Source organism: Acanthochromis polyacanthus, chromosome 3 (assembly GCF_021347895.1).
Source record: "Acanthochromis polyacanthus isolate Apoly-LR-REF ecotype Palm Island chromosome 3, KAUST_Apoly_ChrSc, whole genome shotgun sequence".
Classification (NCBI taxonomy): Eukaryota; Metazoa; Chordata; class Actinopteri; family Pomacentridae; genus Acanthochromis; species Acanthochromis polyacanthus.
Genome location: NC_067115.1, coordinates 25143902 through 25164280, shown reverse-complemented (window position 1 = coordinate 25164280; position 20379 = coordinate 25143902). Strand labels below are relative to the sequence as shown.

The following is a 20379-nucleotide window of genomic DNA, read 5'->3' as shown; positions in this document are numbered from 1 at the left end:
GTTATGTAGAACAATTGATTTACCCTGTTCCAAAGTGATGGGGGCATCAGGGTAAGAAGAGAGGCAGATGAAGTGATGAACTCATCATGTCTACAGCCTACCAGCCTGTGGGGGTTAGGGTTATGATCAGGGGTTGGTCAGGTTCAGCAACGTTATGTTCCCAAAGAATGAGGTCAGCTGATACCTGAATATCCTGAATGACCAGATCTTTACATCAATGGAGTTTTTCTTCCCTGATAGCATGGGCACGTTCCAAGATGGCGATGCCAGGATTCATGGGGTTCACATTGTGAATGAGTTGATCAGGGAGTATGAGAAATCATTTTTACACATGGATTGACCTCCACAGAGTCCAGACCTCAGCCCCACTGAGAATCTTTGGGATGTGCTGGAGAAGACTTTGTCGGACTCTCCCATCATCACTATAAGATCTTGATGAAAAATGAATGCAACTCTGGACAGAAATAAATGCTGTGACATCGCAGAAGCTTATCGAAATGATGCCACGGCGAATGTGTGTTGTTCTCAGAGCTAAAGGCGGTCCACCAAAATATTAGACTGTGTGACTGTTTTTTTTCTGCTGGGCCATTTATTTTGCACTTGACTTTCCTCATATGCAAATCTTGCATATAAGGGGAAAGTCAAGTAGCTACATTTTCATTATACATTGTATAAGGACAATAAAACTGATTCTAATTTAGTTTTTTATGTTATGCAAAATAACACAAAAAACAGTAGTAAACAAATAGTTACTGTTCAATCAACGGGTTTAACTTGAAGCATAAGAAAATAGAAAGTGACAGATAGTGACATTAAAAACGGGGGAGATTAAATAAGTTACATAAAATGTAAACATGGTCGCGTTACAAAATCGTGTTACACAAGCACTTACAGATGAGATTTCTTTGTAAGTTTCCTAACAGCTTTCAAAAATGGGTGGGTGGGAGGGTGTATCAACCGTATAAAAGACTGCGTATTATTGTGTTAAAGAGTCTGCGCGGACTTTAGGGCATCACAAGTTCAAACGGGAGCACTGGAATCTGGCACAGTAAGTCAACTTCACTGCGTTTCTTCCGCAGTTATGAAACTTTCCAGCGCAGGTTTTGTAACAGACGAATTCTGACCAATCACGGCCCGAGTCTGCCAATCACGTGACCGTGCTTTTTTATGTAACAAACGGGTACCTATGGGAAAGTCTGTTCATTACACAGCTACGGACCGCGGCCGCTGTAGAAATGTATAGCTACGCTAACAGACGAAAACTAAAAGATTCATAACACACACTTTTTGACGCTACAATGTCGCTCCAACCGCATGTGGAGGACGCCCCGGAGGAGAGAAGCGCCTTCTTCATCGGCGCCGACTGGGACAACGTCTGTGAAGAGGAGGAGGAGGACCACCATCAACTTATACTACAGAAAGCCAACGCGTTAGCATCCGAAAACTGCCTCAAAGAAGCCATTGACTGGTTCTCGGTGGCTATGCGGTATTCTCCCGTGCGACCGGAACAACTTAGCACTTTTGTGGATTGTATCCTCCGCAACTTTAAGAGGAAAGCGGCCCTGCCCGGGGAGGTGTCGGGTCGGAGCCGGGACGTAGGGGACAGCTCCGGGGACGACGTGTTTGACTGCCCCAACTGTCATAGCTTTCTGGGTGAACCTGTCACCATCGCCTGCGGACACTCGTACTGTAAAAGGTGTCATCAACGGCGGCTGTTCTCCAAGTGTAGGCTGTGCAGTGAACCCATGAGGGGCGAGGAGAAGCCGAATGTGATTCTGTGCGGACTTTTAGACAAATGGTTCCTGGACGAGGTGAAAAAGTCGAAAACATTAAGTGAGGTGGACTCGCTGTGTAGGAGAAAGCGCTACCAGGAAGCCGTGTCACTAGCGAGCGATGTTATTCAGTCAGGTGAGTGTTGTTAACGCATCCATGTTGCCGGGAGAGGTGTGTCTGCTGCGCATCCTCACTGAGCATGACAGCAGCACAGTGTGTTTTTGAGACCTTACTTAACCGAACACGGCTTGAAAATCATAGAAATACACGAGAGACGTGGCGCTGTTGCAGTCCGTGTTGTCAGTGCATATAGAGGGGATAACTAGAGTTAGTTCTACTGACCAACATTTTGAAAGCCGTGACCATTAACGTGTCGTACTGGTGCCAGTCTACCCTCCCATTGGCTGCCCTTGGTGGGTCCTGCTTACGAAATTTCACCATCTGAGCATGCGCGGTCGTTGCAGGTTACATAACGCAGGTCGTGACACACAGGGCTAGGTTTTGTAACTTATCTCCGGGGTGATGGTGGAGGGGCAATACAATTTTGTAGTTGTTGTAGCTGTTACGAATCACTGTTTCATAAATGATGTAAAAGGAACTGTGGTTTAATTTAAGGGGGCCAGAAAGGCTGGTTGTCCACATAATCAGTCACCAAGCTAGCTTTTGCAACGTTATGCAATGAAAAAAAATCAACTGAAGTGCTTCAGCTAAGCTGTATGTGCAAGCTTTTCATGTGCAGAAATGAATATTGACAGGAAAGCCCAGTGTGGGTGAAGTGAGATGAGTAATGCTCCCTTTGACCATCAGAAAAGTCCTTGAGGAACCCACGGATGTTCCAGTGGAGGTGGAAACTGAAAACATGTTCACTGAGAAACTTATGTATTGTTGCTATCATGTGGCTGCCTTCGTGGAAATAGAGAGTGAAAATACAAGTGTAAATGACATGGTGCACTGTGCATATTACACTGCCCTGCAAAAAGAGTAAGGCTTAATAGACATAAGACATGTCCTCCTATGTTCCTGTGTTGTGTCTCTAAAGTGGACTCACAACCCTAGTGAGCAGTGAGCCGCAGTGAAGTGTGTAAATTGAAGGCCACATGAAGATAACTGGTATCTCAGTCTCTGACAAGGGAGGCTGTCACTTGACATTGGGTTGAAGGTACAGACAGACAGCTGTGAAGGTCTGATGCAGTCATACTACCAGCTTTTGCCAGCAGCAGTGGCCCACAGCGCTGCAGATAACCCTAGAAGCAGAACAGAAAGTTCCAGACATTTGTGGATGTTTCATTGATGCTATGATGACGAGACAAACTATCGGTGCAGGTGTTCACATTAGCGTAAATCAGAAATTTAAAGGTAATACATCACTGGGATTGATGGGATGCAGTATTCTGAAAAATCACACATCAGTCCACGGAGACATTTATACTGATTGCACTTTTAATGGAATGTGGGTCAACTTAGCATATTAACAGAATTTATTTAGGACTTGGAGCATTTCACATCAGATTGCCATAGTTAGGGAACTGGATGAATGGCTCATGTCTGGTTTTAATGCAGCCTACATCCAAAGGAATGTATGATCATCATTTCTGTATTTTCAAACAACTTTGTCGTTTATTTCGGTGTTTTTTTCTGAATGTAATGTAATATGTCTGCCTATATGTGACATCAAGTTGCAATTAAAGCACGTTTCAATCTAAACTACTCTTGGGAAAATAAATATATTATCACACACAAATATTATGTTATATTTTACACAGTTTTCAGAGAGTTCATTGACACAGTTAATATATAATTTTGGCGGTGTTATATAATGAATGACTTGCAGTATACACTGTCTACCTGTACAACTACAAAAGGTCATAGGTTCACACAGTAAATTAAAGACAATTTAATATTTATACGATTATTATGTAATTACTTATGCTGTGCTCGATGTTAGTCGACAGCTGAATGACATGAATGCTGTGGTTTTCAGTGTCAAAAAGAAAATGTGGAGGTTTTTTTTTTTTAAAAAATACAAAAGCAAAGAATTTCCTTGATCTAATAACTTTTTTCCTTCTCCATTTCCTGATGCCCCCTACAGATCCAGATAGGACAGTGGTGGCGCGACTGTCTCGAGCAGAGGCCTACATGGCTCTGAAACAGTATCGTCTGGCTTTGGAGGACACAGAGTACTGTCCCAGGTCCACCTGTTCTGCTGAAGTAGGTCACTCTCTCATGCTACCGTTATTTGTCACTCGGTGGTAAAAATAGAAACAAAATGAAGTTAATAAATAGTATCAATAAACTATATTTTTACAGCAATCATTGAAGCAGGATTACACCCACAATTAGACATTAAAAAGGACAAATGTTACAAAAATTCGAGACAGTATTGGACATTTCATCTGTGATTACACCAAACTCAGTGCCAGACAACTTGTTGGCGACTTCGACAGGCTGTGTACGTATGTTCACACAACTGCTTTCCACTTACACGAGTCTGTTCAATCTGTCACTCAGTCTGTTCTGATGTATTGGTCTGTCAGCCAACCAACGGTGTGTTTTAGATTTGCTGCCCTCAATGGCACAGAGGAGGAACACCTCATTTGTTGTGTCATTTGATTATAGCTACAAGTTAATGGCCTGTGAATTGTAGGCCAGATTACAGATGCCACATTTATTCAGTCTTTCACTTTGTTATAGAATAAAACTGTTTTAAATTTGAATACATGACGTGGCAACTGAATTCACAAAAATGCTTTGTGTTGATTCTGTTTGTTTGTTTGTGTGTTTGCAAGGCGTATATTCAACACCCTCCTGCTCTTTTTAGTGCTGCACAGAAGTGCTTCTCTTAGGATAAATATGTTACAAAAGAGTGTCACGACTAATGAATGTTTTCTAAGCTGTAACTTAGAATGTAGTGATTAAGGTCAAATCCATTAATGACTATTGCATCACAAGCAGGAGGCCAAATGTTCATGCTGTAGCCTCAACTATAGCATTTATTTGTTGTCTAATGTAGATTGTTGCTGATTCCTTAATTTTACATTAATTGATGTTCATGAAGTTTCGTATGAATTCTGTGTGGCTGTTTGAGTGTTCAGGTTTATGACCGCCTTTTTTCAAGATGCGTGCTAAGCTTTTACATTTACCATGAACAGCAGTTTACAGAACAGCCCATAAGAGTGTAAATATTAATGCTGACACAGAGATATAATGTCTGTTTCTTTTTTCTGTCCTTTCAGGCTTTGTTTAGGAAAGCTATGGTGCTTCATGAGATGGGTCAAGTGGATGAGTCTCTCCAAGCCTTTCTGCACTGCCTGGCTGTTGATGAGGATTTCCCCTGTGCTAAGAGACAAGTGGAAAAGGTGAGAGAGCAAGGATTACGGTCCTGTCAGTAATAGAGATGAAATGGCAGACTCTGTCGTCATCCTGAAGGCAGCCAGTTGAGGTCACATCATGTTTATGCAAGTAAGATGTTAGGAGCTAGCCTCAAGAGTTGGAAGGGAACGTGGAGTTCCTCCTGTTGCATAATTGCTTCTCGGAGTCAAGGCACATGACTGTCCCACTTCTTTGACTGCATAGCTGGGAACACAAACTTCTTCTGTTATGATTTATTGGACAAAGCTGTTTCTTCTGTTCTTATGTCTGGCAGCTGCTGTTATGGTCTCTTGTTATGCATGGACTTCATTTATGATGGTTTACTACATAGCCCGTTGAAACTACTACTCGTGCTGCTGTGGTTTGAATAGGATTTAAATTGCATATTGCTTATTTAAAATGGCCTTAATGTTTTGGTCATTTGTAATGACCTTTTCAGAGTGTAAAAAAGAATAAATGTGCACCATAGTCAGTCAAGTAGTTGCTTGAGAGAAACAAAGAAATGAATATTTGTAAATACTAAGCTTTTGCTTGTAATGCTTTGCTAAAGTTTTGTTTGACAGGGGGAAATGCAAAATGGATTCACATGAGACTTCTTAATACTTACTAATCACTCGTTACAGTTTACAGACAAAACTAAAAAAAGATAAATTCTGTGCAGTCCCAGAACTAGGACCATTCTGTGTCTGCCAGTGGTACGTTCATAAGTAGGACATCTAGTACTACTGTGATGGACGCTTGTTGTGCTTCATTAGTGTCGTATCAGATTTTTGAGAGTTGCATTTCGGCTACAGCTTCAGTATCATCAGTGATTAGTGACTTGTTGTTGTATGCGCTCACAGTTATAGTTCTGATTTGAGAGAGGTAAAAATGTAAAATTTTGCATGAGCTTTTTTCAGAACTCGTTCTTGGATAGTGATGGGGGGAAGGAGACTTGTGTTAAATTTTCTCTTCTCTAGTGTCTCTTATCTATTGATGCTGAGGTTGTTCATTTCTGCCTCACAGAAGTGCAGCTTTTACTGGCTAATTTCAACAATGCTTTTTAGGGGAGAATTGCAAAAAATATTCTAGGACATAAAGGGTTAATCTGTTGTAAGATTAATATGAAAATGTTTTATTGCTTGTTAGGGGGTCATTTGCTAGCTATTGTATCTTTAAGTTGTTTTTTCAGATTGGAAGGAACGATATTCATGGAAAAGACTTAGAAATCTGGAACTTTGATACACGGGGGGAGTTTTTTGAGGTAAAATTAATGCCTTTAAAGAAAATATATCAGAATTTGTACTTGCACTTTCTAAGCCATTAGTTGTATCCATTCTTTGTATGCTTCTTGGATCAACTGTCAGGGAATTACATAAGTTGTTTGTGGGTCAGGTCTTGTGACTTTGCCTGTAATGACATTAGTACCCCTTAATAGACAGAATGCCACGCTGTAGTTATGCAAGTAACACTCGCTCAAATGTTCTGGGGAAAAAAAACAATTGTTGCCATTTTTTTGATGAAGCTGTCTCTCATTCAGTTGTAAGTTCATACGTGTTTGTTCAGGCGTATCTGAATCATCTGTCTATAAGGTTTTCACTTGGTTATAAGTGTGCAGAATTGATTAGACTTGTTGTTCGGGGTCCCTGCATGCATTGGCATCTTAACTAAATTCCTTATCCTTCCCATCTGGAAAGAGTCACTCAGACTAGACATCAATCTTCAACAGTGTGGGAGCCAGACGGCGAGCATCAGTAGACCGTCAAATCAAGTTTGTGCAGCCTGTGATCTCACTTACAGTCTCAACAGCTTCCAAAGCCGTGAAAACAGCAAACTGATGAAAAGAACAATGAGGGCCTCTGTCCTTGTGGTCCTCACAAAGATATGGCAGAGCACTGAAATGATACTGAGTTGAAATAAGAGTTAAAATTCAGACATAGAAACGCTGCGAGAATGATTCTAAAATCTGCACTTTTCCGACCAGGACATCACTAGCTTCATCACTGACCTCCTCTTCTCTCACACATGATTTCTTTTCAGAAAGACTCTGATATGATGTGAAAAAAAAAAAATCTGTAGTTTTAGGTAAAAGTAGGAAAGACAAGTGAGAAGCTAAACACATGTTTAAAATGATCTGTAATTAAGAGACCAAAGTTAACTGAAACTTTGGAATATTGTTAATGTTTGCTGCTAGGTCCTGTACACTACAGGATACAGTAATGTGTATTCTGAGCATGGCACAAGACAAAGACAAATTACAGTATTCTGTAGGTAAATTTTTTGTCAATAGCTCCATTGCGCAGAGAGAACAAAGTCTATTTTTCTCTCACTACACTCTGCTTTAGACCTTGAGTTCTCTGTATATTATTTCTAGCATCAAGCCTCTGACACACATTTGCAGGACAGATTTTTGCCACTCAGATGTAAAGACTTTTTATCAACCTTTGCACATGCTGATATACATCAAGTAACATTATTGCTAATATTGGTAGCTATAGATGTCTTCTGTACATCAAAGTTTACTATATGTGATATAAATATGTACTCTGGAGCTATTTTCTGGTGTTTAGATTGAATCTTATGTTACAACAAGACTTTTTGGTTTGGATTTATGAATATATACTATAAATACGGGACACCAACATACATTTTATCGCTAACTGACTCTTTCTAAGTCCACTTAACTATTTTGGCACTCAGGATTCTTAGTATGTTAAGATTGCATTTACTCTTAAATGTTTACCTTTTAGGTTTTCCAATGACAAGCTTAATGCTTCTATTTTTTTCAAGTTTTTTTTTCGCCTTTTTGTCTTTATTATATAGGACAGTATAAAGAAACAGGAAATGTGGGTAGAAGAGTGAGGGAATGGCATGCAGTAAATGGTCATGATCTAGATTCAAACCCATGACCGCTGCATCAGGGACTATAGCCCCTATTTCAACGTAATGCTTTTTTTACAGATCTTGTGCGACCTGCTCTCTCCGGCTGATGAGAATGTCAAGGTGGGCCTAAGGGAAACGGCGCAAAACACATTGCCTCACTTACGCAGTAAAGTCCTTGAGGCTGATGCCCGAATTCAACCCCAGAGCCCGGTCCAAAGAGAACACCAGGCCCGTGCTGTCTCCGCACACTATCTGGACAACCAGGAGGTACTAACACATTTAGTAATTATACTGAAATCACAGAGTTTATTGAGTGATTGATCCATTGCAGTTGTTGCCACATCAATTAACCCACAATCATCTACTCATCCTGTGTCTTCTGTCATTATTCAGAAACGCTGGGAAAGTCTGGAGCGTCCTGGTCTGAGCCGAGCTTTTTCTCTACGAGTGCACAGCTCTAGTGGTGGTGAGGAGGGCCTTAAGAGAGTTTGCTCTGCTCCTCAACTAGGGGACCAAGACAAGGGCAGTTTACTGAAGAGGAAGCTGTCGGTGTCAGACACTGAACCCTCTGTCGTTTCCAGAGGAAGTAGCAAGTATAAAAAACAAGGTGAATTTCCAAGCTACTCATCATATTACTTTCTGCTCCTCTTACTTTTTGTTGTTTTTAATTTCCAGCCTAAATCAGTGGTCTTGTAAATTCTAAAATGCTTTCTTTCTCTGGATGCCAAAAGGTGTGGCAAAAGGCTCCAAACAACAGAACGCCAAATCTAAAACCAGCAGAAGTGTTCCTAAAAATCTGCTGGACCCCAATGACTTGGAATGTTCTCTCTGTATGAGGTAAGGACACAAATAGCATTCCACTTGTACACATTACACATCTACTTCCAGCTCAAGTCAGTACTTGGAAATATGACTCAACAGCTAGACTGCTGACCTCCAGAACAACCAGCTGAATTTTTGTTCTTTCCGGTAATCGCAGATTATTTTATGAGCCTGTGACAACACCGTGTGGCCACACCTTCTGTAAAAACTGCCTGGAGCGCTGCTTGGACCATACGCCCCAGTGTCCCCTCTGTAAAGAGAGCCTGAAAGAGGTGAGGAACCAATGTTGGCATGTCTTAAATCTGTGTGTCAGTCTTCTTATTTACTCTAACTACCATTATACTGAATAAAATATGTGTTCCTTACTTCTTTTTTTAATTAATAACTCATGTCCTGCTCTCTCCAGTATCTAGCATGTAGGAAGTATACGGTGACTACGGTCTTGGACACACTGATCAAACAGTATTTGAGTCAGGAGTATGCAGAGAGAACTAAATCTCATTTGGAGGAAACCAGAGAGCTTTCCGAGTAAGCAGCCTGATCGTGTTTCAATTCGATGCTCGTTATCAAATGCTGCTGTATGCCAAGGATTGAAAGAGGTTTTAACAGCTTCTCTCTTTGTTTCCTCCTCCTTAGCCTGATGAAGAATGTGCCTATCTTTGTGTGTACCATGGCTTATCCCACTGTGCCTTGTCCTCTGCATGTCTTTGAGCCACGTTACCGCCTCATGATTCGCCGCTGCATGGACACGGGCACGCGGCAGTTTGGGATGTGCATCAGTGACTCCCAGAAGGGGTAAGAACATGAGCGCAGGCACTCAGTATGATGTTCTATGAATTGCTTTACAGAGGACTTTACACAACAGCCGTCTTTAGTTATAAAAGCAATCTCTTAAATCTTCATAGATGCTCTGGTTATGACTTTTAGCTCTCACCATATGCATCAGTACATGTAATTCATTATGTAAGGCTCATGAGGTGTTGCCACATTTTTAAATAAACCACTGTATTCCTTCTGGCAGGTTTGTGGATTATGGCTGCATGCTGATCATTAGGAGTGTCCATTTCCTCCCTGATGGACGTTCAGTAGTGGACACGATCGGAGGAAAACGCTTCCGGGTCCTGTCTCGAGGAATGAAAGACGGTTACAGTACCGCTGACATTGAGCATTTGGAGGATAGCAGGGTAAGAACCACAAATTTTGATTCATTAATTACAGAAAATATAAGGCATTTAATCACACCTTTCTCAGTTCCCTATTTTCTGGCACGCTGGTAACACTGATAGAATAGAATAGAATAGAATATGTTTATTGTCATCATACATGGTATGACGAAAATACTTCCACTGGACGGTGCAACAGGCAGTAAGTAATAAAATATCACATTAAATAATAATTGAATATATACATATATAACAAAGCAGTATTGAAAAGACACCATGTGCACACACTCAAGCTTGGCATGTGGTGGTAATGCACCTAAAGTCTGTTTGCCAGCCGCAAAGAGTGATGTCAGTGCACAAATTTGATGAAGGAACACAAGACCGCATTGAGCTTGTTGGGCTTAAAGTTTTCTTTTGAAAAACTTCCCCATGACAGCTTAGCTAAAAGTGTGGTTGTGTGCAAATTGCGTAACAAAGAGTTTTCTTATCACCGCAACACTTCAAGTCGACGGTATCACCTCAGTGCAAAATATGTTGCTGTTAGCACCAGAGCTAAGGTTAGCTACAACAGTCCTGGCACTGGCTTACGGTGTTGCCAGCCCAAAATAAATCACTTTTCAAGATACTGAAAGTGTTTCAGTTTACAAAAAGTCTTAAAATGTTGAAAATATTAGCTAAAGTTTGCACTTTGAGTTTGCAATCTGTGAATTTAGTAGTCAGATGAAAAATGCAGATAAAAATAAATGAAACAAGTTTAAGTTCTTGTATATGTCTATTTATTATTGTTATTATTATTAGTTATTATGTCAAATATTGCTATTTGACAAAAATGTGATTAATCACGATTAATTAATTGCAAAGCCTCTAATCAATTAAATTACTTTTTAAAATTGCATCCCACCACTGTGTGTGTTTGTATATATAGATATAGATGTAGATGTAGATACATGCATCTTCATGTATCATCCAGCCATTCCAAAATTTACTGATGTATTGAATGATTGATTCTTGCCTGTTAGGTGGAGGACAGCGATGAACTGGAGAGACTACAAGAACTGCATGATGCCGTGTATGAGCAGGCCCGAGTTTGGTTCCAGAACCTCAAGGTCCACTTCCACAACCAGATCCTGCAGCACTTTGGACCAATGCCAGACCGAGAAGCTGACATCCAGGTACGACTCCGACTCAGAGATTTGACTGTCTCTGCCCCGAATAAATAACGTCTTAGACTCCAGAATACCTTCAGTTCCACCACAAATATTATATATTTTTTATTTATTTAACCTTTATTTATACAGGTGATCTCATTAAAACACTGAGTTTCATTCTCAAGAGAGACCTGTCGTCAAATAACATTACAAGATGACATTGAGTCGCTGACAAACGACGCTAATGAAACAATAGAATGAAACACAGTTCTGGACAGACAGGTTCATGGCAAAACACAACATGGACATCAAAATAGATGTGCAAAGCGCCAAGCAATGAAGTTATTTGCACTGATCTCTGAGTTTGTTGAGCTAGAAAGAGTGTATTTGTTATTTGCATTTAGCTGCTGCAGCTGCAGTGGTCAGACAAAAAAATTGCTGATGTATAGGAGTGCAGAAATGACTGGCCTTGCGATGGCATTATTAGTAATAGTGTACATTATGAGCAGTGTGCAGAACTGTAATGCAGAGCTTGTTTGGAATTAGTGAACCCTAAGCTTCTGTTGAATTGCTGACTCCCCAGAATAGAGACTGTGATGAGAAAAACTGTAATAGTTTGTCAAGATCAATTTATAAAAATACTGCAAGCACGGACACTGATAATTATTATCAGAAGTGGTATCTGCTGAACTCAACAAAAGCAGTAATTTTCTTTCAAAGAGTGCAGGCTTTGCAAAGCTTTTTATTACTTGAACCAACAATGCAAGCCATGTTAAATGCTCGGTGTAAAATTGGATCATCTCATGACACACTTGCCTTTTTGGGAACACATTGCCATGGATTCACCTGCCTCAGAGATCTTAATACCGGAAAGCAGTTGTTGTGTGTGCTCAGCTGTAGCTCTGGCTCACAGCCTGTAGCACCGAAAGGGATTATAGTTCAGGACAACCACAGGGCAGAGTCTGTTAACAATATAGGCTAAAGAGCTTAATGGGGGCTTCATACCTAATCCCACTGGCCCTGTTGCGTCAGAACAGCGTCATGAATAGAATCCCCTACGCTACTACGTGTACACACACTAAAAAAATAAGGCAGAAACCACAGGTTTTGCTGCTGTTATGTAATTTCTGACAAGGGAAATTCTTTGCTTAATGGCCAGGGCACTCGCCTTACAGTAAAATGTAGCGCCTGTGTAGTAAACATCACTCACCTCAAGTCCTTCAAAGTGTTAAGTACATTTTATAACTGGCTCAGGCTCTCTGACTTGAAGAAAATGGGATTTTTTTAGCTGTGTTACTCAGACGCAGTCATGAATTCCATGTAACGGTACAAGGTCATTTATGTTTCAACTCATTCCGGTGTCGTAAGACTAAGTACTTAATTTAATTATCACTCATGTAACAGGAAGTGCTTAGGTATTAAAAATGAATATTGGAAAGCCAGAACTCAGAAGCAGCTAGAGGTTTGTGTGAATGCTGAATGTACTGGGGCTAACTTGATGCTGGATAAAGCTGCATTTTAAAATCTATATTTGTATTTTTATTAGCAGATTGGTTTGAAAAGGTGTCATGGATGAATGGTTTTCATTACATATCTGACAAATCACAGCTAGAGAGGGCAAGTAGAAGAACAGCGAGGCCTCTGTAACATGATCAATATCAGTGGCACAAAGCTCTGCAAGGCAGTTACACGGGAGCTGTTACTGCTACTGATTGCTGGTGTACTGATCCCCAGGTTTTGCCGTGAGATGCTTGTTACGTTACGGAAGGTTGATTTCATCTTATATGGTGGCACAGTTAGGGTGAGAGAGATGGATCAAATGTTTGTCAGAACCAGAAAATATCCAATATATTTAATATTTCTAAAATTTCAACTATGAAATATTTTGTTATGCAGATGGACTACTAGTGCTTGTTTTTGTGTTTTGAGTACTTAGATACACTCATTTTTTTACTGTCCTATGTCTCCTGCTGGGTAATTTCTTTACTCCTCTTTAATTTGTTTAATTCACGCTTTCCTTTTTGTTCCGCTATTCTTAGTTATTGTCAGTTTTCACAGACTATTGAGAATAGCCTTGTCTTGGTCCAGATCAGATTATACCATTGATCTATTCAGAAATGTTTTGGGCAGTAATCAGATGCACAAAATTCTTTAGTTTGAGTGTCACAGAATAAAAATATGGGTTTTGAGATAAATTGTAGTTTGTGTCAAAGCAGTTTACACTCTTCTTCCTTCCTTCCTTTGTAGGCGACTCCAAATGGTCCAGCCTGCTGCTGGTGGCTGCTGGCTGTTCTGCCTATTGACCCTCGGTACCAGCTCTCTGTCCTCTCCATGACCAGCCTCAAAGAACGCCTGGTGAAGATCCAGCAGATCCTCACATATCTGCAGAGCATCCCCAACAACTAGAGCTTCCCTACAACCTTTGGACTGTGAAGTGACATTTAAGAAACAATTTCTATCAACATCCCACCAATATTTTCTACTCATAGCTGATCCAATTATTTTTATTTTTACGGCCTCAAGACCCCCAAATTTACAGTTGTTTCTTTAAAACATCCAAAAGATTACTGCAAAGCAGCGACATCCTTGACCTGTGGATTATTAAAACCAGATTTATGGCCAAACCACCTCAGGGATACCTGCAGTGATACATTTTTTGTTTGTCATTATTAAAAATAATTTTTTAAAAAGAGAGAGACATTATAGCACTATTTTCTCTTGCTCTTGTTCTTAATGCAGTTCATTTTCAAGAGAACTTCCTGAATGATTGTTGAGAAATTAGAAGAGCGGTTGCGTTTACACTTGGTAACGTTTTGTTGATACTATTGAGAATGGCAAAGAGTTGTGTCTCTTAACAATCACTTTTTAGTGTCACTATTTTCTGATTCATAGGAATGGAACTGAGGTGAAAAGAGTTGAATCAGTTTCAGTTTTTGTATCATATCTGGTGACACCAGTGGAAGGAAGTGTTCTGGTTTTGTCTGCTGGCCGTAAGACTTGTTTATATGTTTATATAGAGGAGAAATGGAGCGATTCTGTGAAATGAAATCCTAAATGCTGAAAGTCCAAAAAGTAAAAGATAATAACTACACTAATTATACAGCCTTTAACAGACACTGATAGATGCTTGAAGATGTCATCCAGTCGGGTTTAGAGGAGCCATGTGAATAGAAAAGTGCAAAACCAAGTGCAACTACAGGCTGGTTTAAGTGTATCAGACACTGATGAAAGTATTATTCTCATCTGAGCATCAACTTTTCTTCCTACTGACTTTTCTTTACGATGTTATTCACCACCCACAAGTTCCATCTCTGCCACTACTGAGTGTCAAAGGACTTTGAAAGAAAGAGCTGATCTGTGTTTGCTTCCATCTTTTTTACTTTTGAGTTTCTTCTTGGTTCTCATGCCAAAGTTTTCCCACTTTGTTCTTCCTAACATGAGTTTAGAGGAACTTGTGGCCAATAAACTCATTGTTTTTCCGTCTTTCAATGCTTTTTCCTATGACGGCCACAGGGTTGGCCCTGTCTTCTCTTCTTTGGTTGGCTCACACTGTATCTTACCTTTATCTCATCTATAACTTGTCTCTCCTTAAAACCAAAAAATCTGCTTCCCATTGAGTTCATTGGAACTGAATTAATTTATCAGTACAAAAAAACATGTTTGTACATTCTGACCTCGAGTTTTGTTAGAAAATATAAGTGGGTTTTGCAATATAATGGCAAATCAAAACCAGAAAAAAGTGGCATGTATACAGCAAATGGGTTGGCATCATTCTTCATTATAAGCTGCTCTGTCTGCTTGGAGGAGAGAGGACGGTACCTGCAGCATTTCAGTCAGAGGACTGCGTTTGCCTTACACCATTTTGCATTGTGAGTTTATTAACGCGATGCATTTGCTCGGTCACCATTCCCTTTTTTCGCCATAGCATGAAGTATGTTTTAATTGTATTATTTTTTTCCCGTTATTTTAAGCTACCATGTGTTCATAACATCTGTAAGAAATTGGAAAAAAAACCTTCTTTGTAAGTTGTATGTAAACCATTTGTACAAAGGCTTTTTGGGCATATCTTTCTTTTTGCTCAAATGTTTTAAGTTATCAATTTTCAATAAAAAATGCACTTTTTTTCAATATTGGCATCAAGATTGTTTTTTTTTAACCTTACTTTGAAGCCCTCCTGAAGTGGCTTAAAATTTTCAGTACGTCTTTATATTATCGTTCTGCAAGAGTAAAGATGCAACAACAAAGTATATATAGTGAAATGTATGTGTATCTTTTCATCTTATCTATGAATGCTGATTCTGATCATTTTGGATTTGAGTCTATCTCACCAGATAGTGCAAATTCTAATTTACAGTAATACAAAATATTACCTGTTTCCAGCATAATAATGTTTACTTAAAACTGGTAAGAAGAACAAAAAAACGAAAGGCAGAATTCTCTAACATTAAACAACCTAAACTGTTCTAACTTTGGCAGAAGTATTCTCTCAAGCACAATTCCATCACTCAGAGCAAGATGTTAAATGAGAAAACAAATCTGCAGGACAAACTCCGGCATCAGTTACATAAGAGATACAAGTTAAGTAATCAGTAGGTTGAAAAAATATATCAAGTTAGTTCTGATGATTCTGTGCATTTTTGAGCCACAAGGGGGGGACAGTGCAGCATTATTGTAACAAATCAAGCGTTTCATAACTCACCCTTCACTCACAGCACTTATTCAATCTCAACTTTTATTATGAAAATATAGGAATCTTTTTAAACTTAATAATGCTTTTACAATCAAATAGGTAAAAATGTACAGAAATGATTGAGTTAACGGTATGTAGCTCAGGAACGCAGTGCTGTGTGCTTCGTCTTCTTCCATCAGAGGTCACCGTGCAGAAAGCATCATCATGAACTCTGCAGGGGGAGACAGAGATAGCAGCAGATCCACTGATAAGGAACAATGCCAATCTACCATCACAAGAGGACAGCATGGGATGCAGCCACATCATTCCCAGCCCACGTTGAATCTTACTGGAGACTAACACTGCTTGGGGTGTGATGCCGTGATGAATATTTCCATTATCACCAAGTTAATGAAGAACTGAAGTGCTGATGGATGGTGTGTTAAAGCAGAGACGGCATAAAGGAGCAGTTTCATAAATTTCTGTTCAATGGCTATGAATGACTGCACTAAAGCCTGGATTTAAAAGACTTAACAACTCTATTTGTCCATTTCTTCATGGAACCAGTGATCAGCTGATTACCTCCTGTTTCAGCTCACAGTACTGATGACTTCATTTGTCAATCAAGGCAGCTATTGATGTGCCCTGCCAATAAAACCCAGCAGCACAGAGCTTGAGGCATGTTTTACTGAATCACACGTCCTCTGATTCCCATTGTTTCCTGAAGGACTTTGCTCTGAAACATTTCTGATTGTGGTTGTGGATCTATTGAAAGCCTGATTCCACATTGATCCAGTAACATGTCTTGACTAGGAGAGGCAGCTCTGTCCTACTCATCCTCAACACTTGAATTTGACCTATCACAGGAACATTTTCACAGCTCTGGTAGGTGCTGTGGATGCTTGTCAGCCATGTGCCTTGTGGGATGTTCTGCACATGTGGCCATCCTGGGCAGATAGACTCAAATGCTGCCCTCGGGGCTAATTGATGATAATGAGGAGCACCTGCTTATTGATCCGTTCTGAGAATGACATGCCTATTCATATGTTTCCAATAATTGTGATTGATTGGACAGCTGAGACGAGACAAACAGGATCACACCTTTAAGCCTGCGCTGTGTAGCAGCCTGTAATCGCACTAACGCACATGTGGTGTTGATGGCGCCTGCACATGAGCACACTGACACTGTGTTTATGCGAGTGTGTGACTGAATTGTGCGACACATTGCATTGTTGACTTGCGTAAGCGGTAGCACATGGTAATGTAATTTCAGCATAGTCCTTGAGATGTCCAGCAGTGTCTTTTCTTAGTGTGTAGCATGTGACAGGTGTCCAGGCATGTATACCGATTGGCTTAATGCACTACTGATTAGATTGAATAGGCCCTTCAAGGCATCCCACCTTGACATAACCATGCCTCTGTTGCCACCTCACTCTTTTCCCACCTCATTTCTTTCTCATTTTTGGTGGGATTGCTGCGCAAGCACAATCCCTTTGTACGTTGCTGTCGGCTAAATCTCCTTCTGTCCCCTTCATGTTAAACAAATTTCAACTGCATTCATTCTGTCCTTCTAGATTGCTCTCTCCTACACCAACAGCCCACAATCTTTCCTTTTCACAGTCCTATCAGACGAGGTTTCCCTTCATCGACAGCACACCAAATGTGTTGTTATGAATAAAATGAATAAATGCAGCACAAATGACTGGGATGTTCTGTGCTGGATGCTAGTAATTACAAATAATGTGATATTGTTACGATTTAATTTTCAAGTTTAGATTGCTTTGGTCAAGTTTACATTTGTACAGAAAGCTCAATGTTTCAAGTGTATAAAAAAACAAGATGTTTAATTTATGTTGTTTTTTCTAACTAGCTGAGCTTCTTACAATATATTCATCCCTCTCGGAAGGTTTTCCTGTTTATTCCTTTTTAATAATGAATAATGGCCAATATAATTTGACTTTTTTTGACAGGAATCATTTGGGGGTCATCCAAGCAAATTCATGTTCTCCATGAAAACTCACACGTTTATTCATGTGCTAACATAACAGCACAAGGGTTTTCTAATCATCAATTAGCCTTTCAACACCATTAGCTAACACAATGTAGCATTAGAACACAGGAGTGATGGTTGCTGGAAATGTTCCTCTGTACCCCTATGGAGATATTCCATTAAACGTCATTTACCACATTAACAACGTCTAGACTGTATTTCTGTTTAATTTAATGTTATCTTCATTGAAAAAACTGCTTTTCTTTCAATCATAAAGACATTTCTAAGTGACCCCAAACTTTTGAACGGTCGTGTATAAAACGACTCTTTGATGTCAGACTGAAAACAACTGCATCAGGATTACCCTCTACTTTGCAGCATTAATTTTACGCTCCATCTTTAAAAGCCTTCCAGGGCCTGCTGCCGAGAAGCATCCCCACATCATGATGCTGCCACCACCATGCATTACTTTATAGTGGGATGGTGTGTTTGTAATGATGTGCTGTGTTTGGTGTCCACCAAATGTAGTGTCTAGTCTGATGACCAAAAAAGCTCAATTTTGATCTCATTTAGACCAAAGAACCTTCTTCCAGTTGACTTTAGTCTCCAAAATACCTTCTGGTGAACTCCATTTGAGATTTAATATGAACTTTTGTACAATTCTACAATTTCATTTAGCAGACGCTTTTGTCCAAAGCGGCGTACAACACAAGCAAGAATTCAGACATAAGGAAAAACCTTTAGTAAGTGCAAAAAGTGCTTCAAGTGTGACTGGTCAAAGGTGTTGCCACCAAGATGCAGAAGAAGTGCTAACCCCCCCCCTGTTTTTTCAACTTTGTCAGCGCTAAATAACTGGTGGCTTTTGGACCACTTGACTTATTCTACCCCTAAGGTGGAGTCAGATTAAGTTCCTAGGTGTTCTCTGAACAATTGAATCTTCATTTGTCTCTTAAAAGTAGAAAGGGACTCAGCAGAACGCACAGAGTTTGGTAGTTTGTTAATAGCAGCTTTCTCTTTGCCACTCTCTCAGAAAGCTTTGATTGAGGAAGAACATTTATGGTGACCTCATTCACTCGTGTCTTTCTTGAACAATTGAGTTTTTAAAGGTGGCCTGCTCTTGGCAGATTTACGATGTGCCATATTTCTTCCATTTCATAATGATGGATTTAACTGCACTCAAAGAGATATTCAGTGACTTGGAAGTCTTCTGGCATCTATCCCCTGACTTTTGCTTTTCAATAACCTGTTGCTTTGCATTCACTGTGTAGTTATAGGCAGGAGTACTAAGTCTCTAGTAACTGGATGTTCCAGATGCATGTGTCTTTATTATACAATCTTTCAGACACGTTCACTGCACTCACTTGATCTCCGTTTCACTAACTTTGTGACTTCTAGAGCCAACCAGCTGGACCAGTGTTAAGTTAGGGGAATCAATTTAAATGGGGTGAATGCCTGTGCAATCACTTATTTCTATGTTTTTAGTGAACTAAATCTATTTTCACTTTGACATGAAAGAGTCTTTTAATGTAAATTCTTGTCAAATGCCAGATTATATTGACAATGATTCAAGGTTGAAAACGAATAAAAGAGGAAAACTTCCAGGCTAAATACACACTGTACTGGGATGGTTATATTAGGTATCTATCCACATGTTTTGCTTATTCAGTATTTATACTGTAGCTACTGTAAACATTCATTTTCAATGCTATACTTCAAGCAACTCTTACTTTTTGCTTTACTTTTTGATTTCTTTGCTTGCATGCTCAGCAATAAAACAACTGAAACACTATTTGGTTGTCCACTCTTTGACTCAAATACATGAATATTAACTTAAAAACAGCAACATAACTTGTATTTGATAGATGAGCTTCTTTGACATACCCCCTGGCAAAAGCAGGTGGTACAAGTATCCTTGGCTGGGATTCATTGTTGTGCACTCATCTGCTACTTTATGAGTGCTTCTTTAATTTTTTTTTCTTTAACCTCTCAAACATTGCCTGGAGTCTCCTCTCTCTCACACATTCTCCCCACAAGTCCCCGACTGCTCACCATCAAAGTCAATGTTGCCATCTTTGTTGAGGTCAATGTCGCCGAGGATCTCCTCCAGCTCGCCTTTCTTCAGCTTCTCCCCGAGGAGGGTCTTCATGCCCTCCTTCAGCTCATCAAATGTGATCTTTCCATCACCATCACAGTCAAACTGCAACGTGTGGGGTTAGCGAAGAGCAAGGAGGTGAGGACACAAGCATGTAGTGAGCAACGAGAGACAAATAAATAGATCAAAGAGAGTTAAAGGTGACACGGGGAACAAAGAGGCAAGAAGACAATCACGTTTTTCTAGGATCCTGAAGAGAATGAGGCTGAAAACAGTACAATGTAATGAAATAAAAACGTTGAGTTCGTTTTTACAGCATGTAGTTACAGAACGGCTGCATGAGGTCTAAAAACAGCTTGAGTCTGCAGATGGATCAGTGCTGACTCATGAGGTGTTAGCACATAAGTGAGAAAGACTTTTCAAGTGAGTCTGGGTTGGAATGAGTTGAAAATTAATTCTTATTTATTCAGACAGCAAACTATGCTCTCAAG

At 39.9% G+C, this 20379-nt stretch overlaps 2 protein-coding genes across 2 annotated transcripts in view; one reads left to right on the top strand and one right to left on the bottom strand.

The window, feature by feature from the left end:
* Positions 1-1147: 1147 nt before the first annotated feature.
* Positions 1148-15265, top strand: lonrf1l (LON peptidase N-terminal domain and ring finger 1, like). Its single transcript, XM_022215948.2, has 12 exons — positions 1148-1908; positions 3863-3981; positions 5007-5129; positions 8083-8271; positions 8398-8611; positions 8736-8841; positions 8984-9098; positions 9233-9354; positions 9463-9621; positions 9848-10010; positions 11009-11161; positions 13385-15265. Exons 1-12 carry the CDS (start codon positions 1299-1301, stop codon positions 13541-13543), a joined length of 2232 nt encoding a protein of 743 aa, XP_022071640.2. The 5' UTR covers positions 1148-1298; the 3' UTR covers positions 13544-15265.
* Positions 15266-15620: 355 nt separating this feature from the next.
* cabp4 (calcium binding protein 4) overlaps positions 15621-20379 on the bottom strand; it is a 45794-nt gene continuing 41035 nt past the window's right edge. The window contains exons 6-7 of the mRNA XM_051945966.1: positions 19846-19993; positions 15621-16038 (exon numbers count right to left, since the gene is read on the bottom strand). Coding sequence (XP_051801926.1) covers positions 16010-16038; positions 19846-19993 — 177 coding nt within the window. The 3' untranslated portion in view covers positions 15621-16009. The remainder of the gene's footprint in view (positions 16039-19845; positions 19994-20379) is intronic.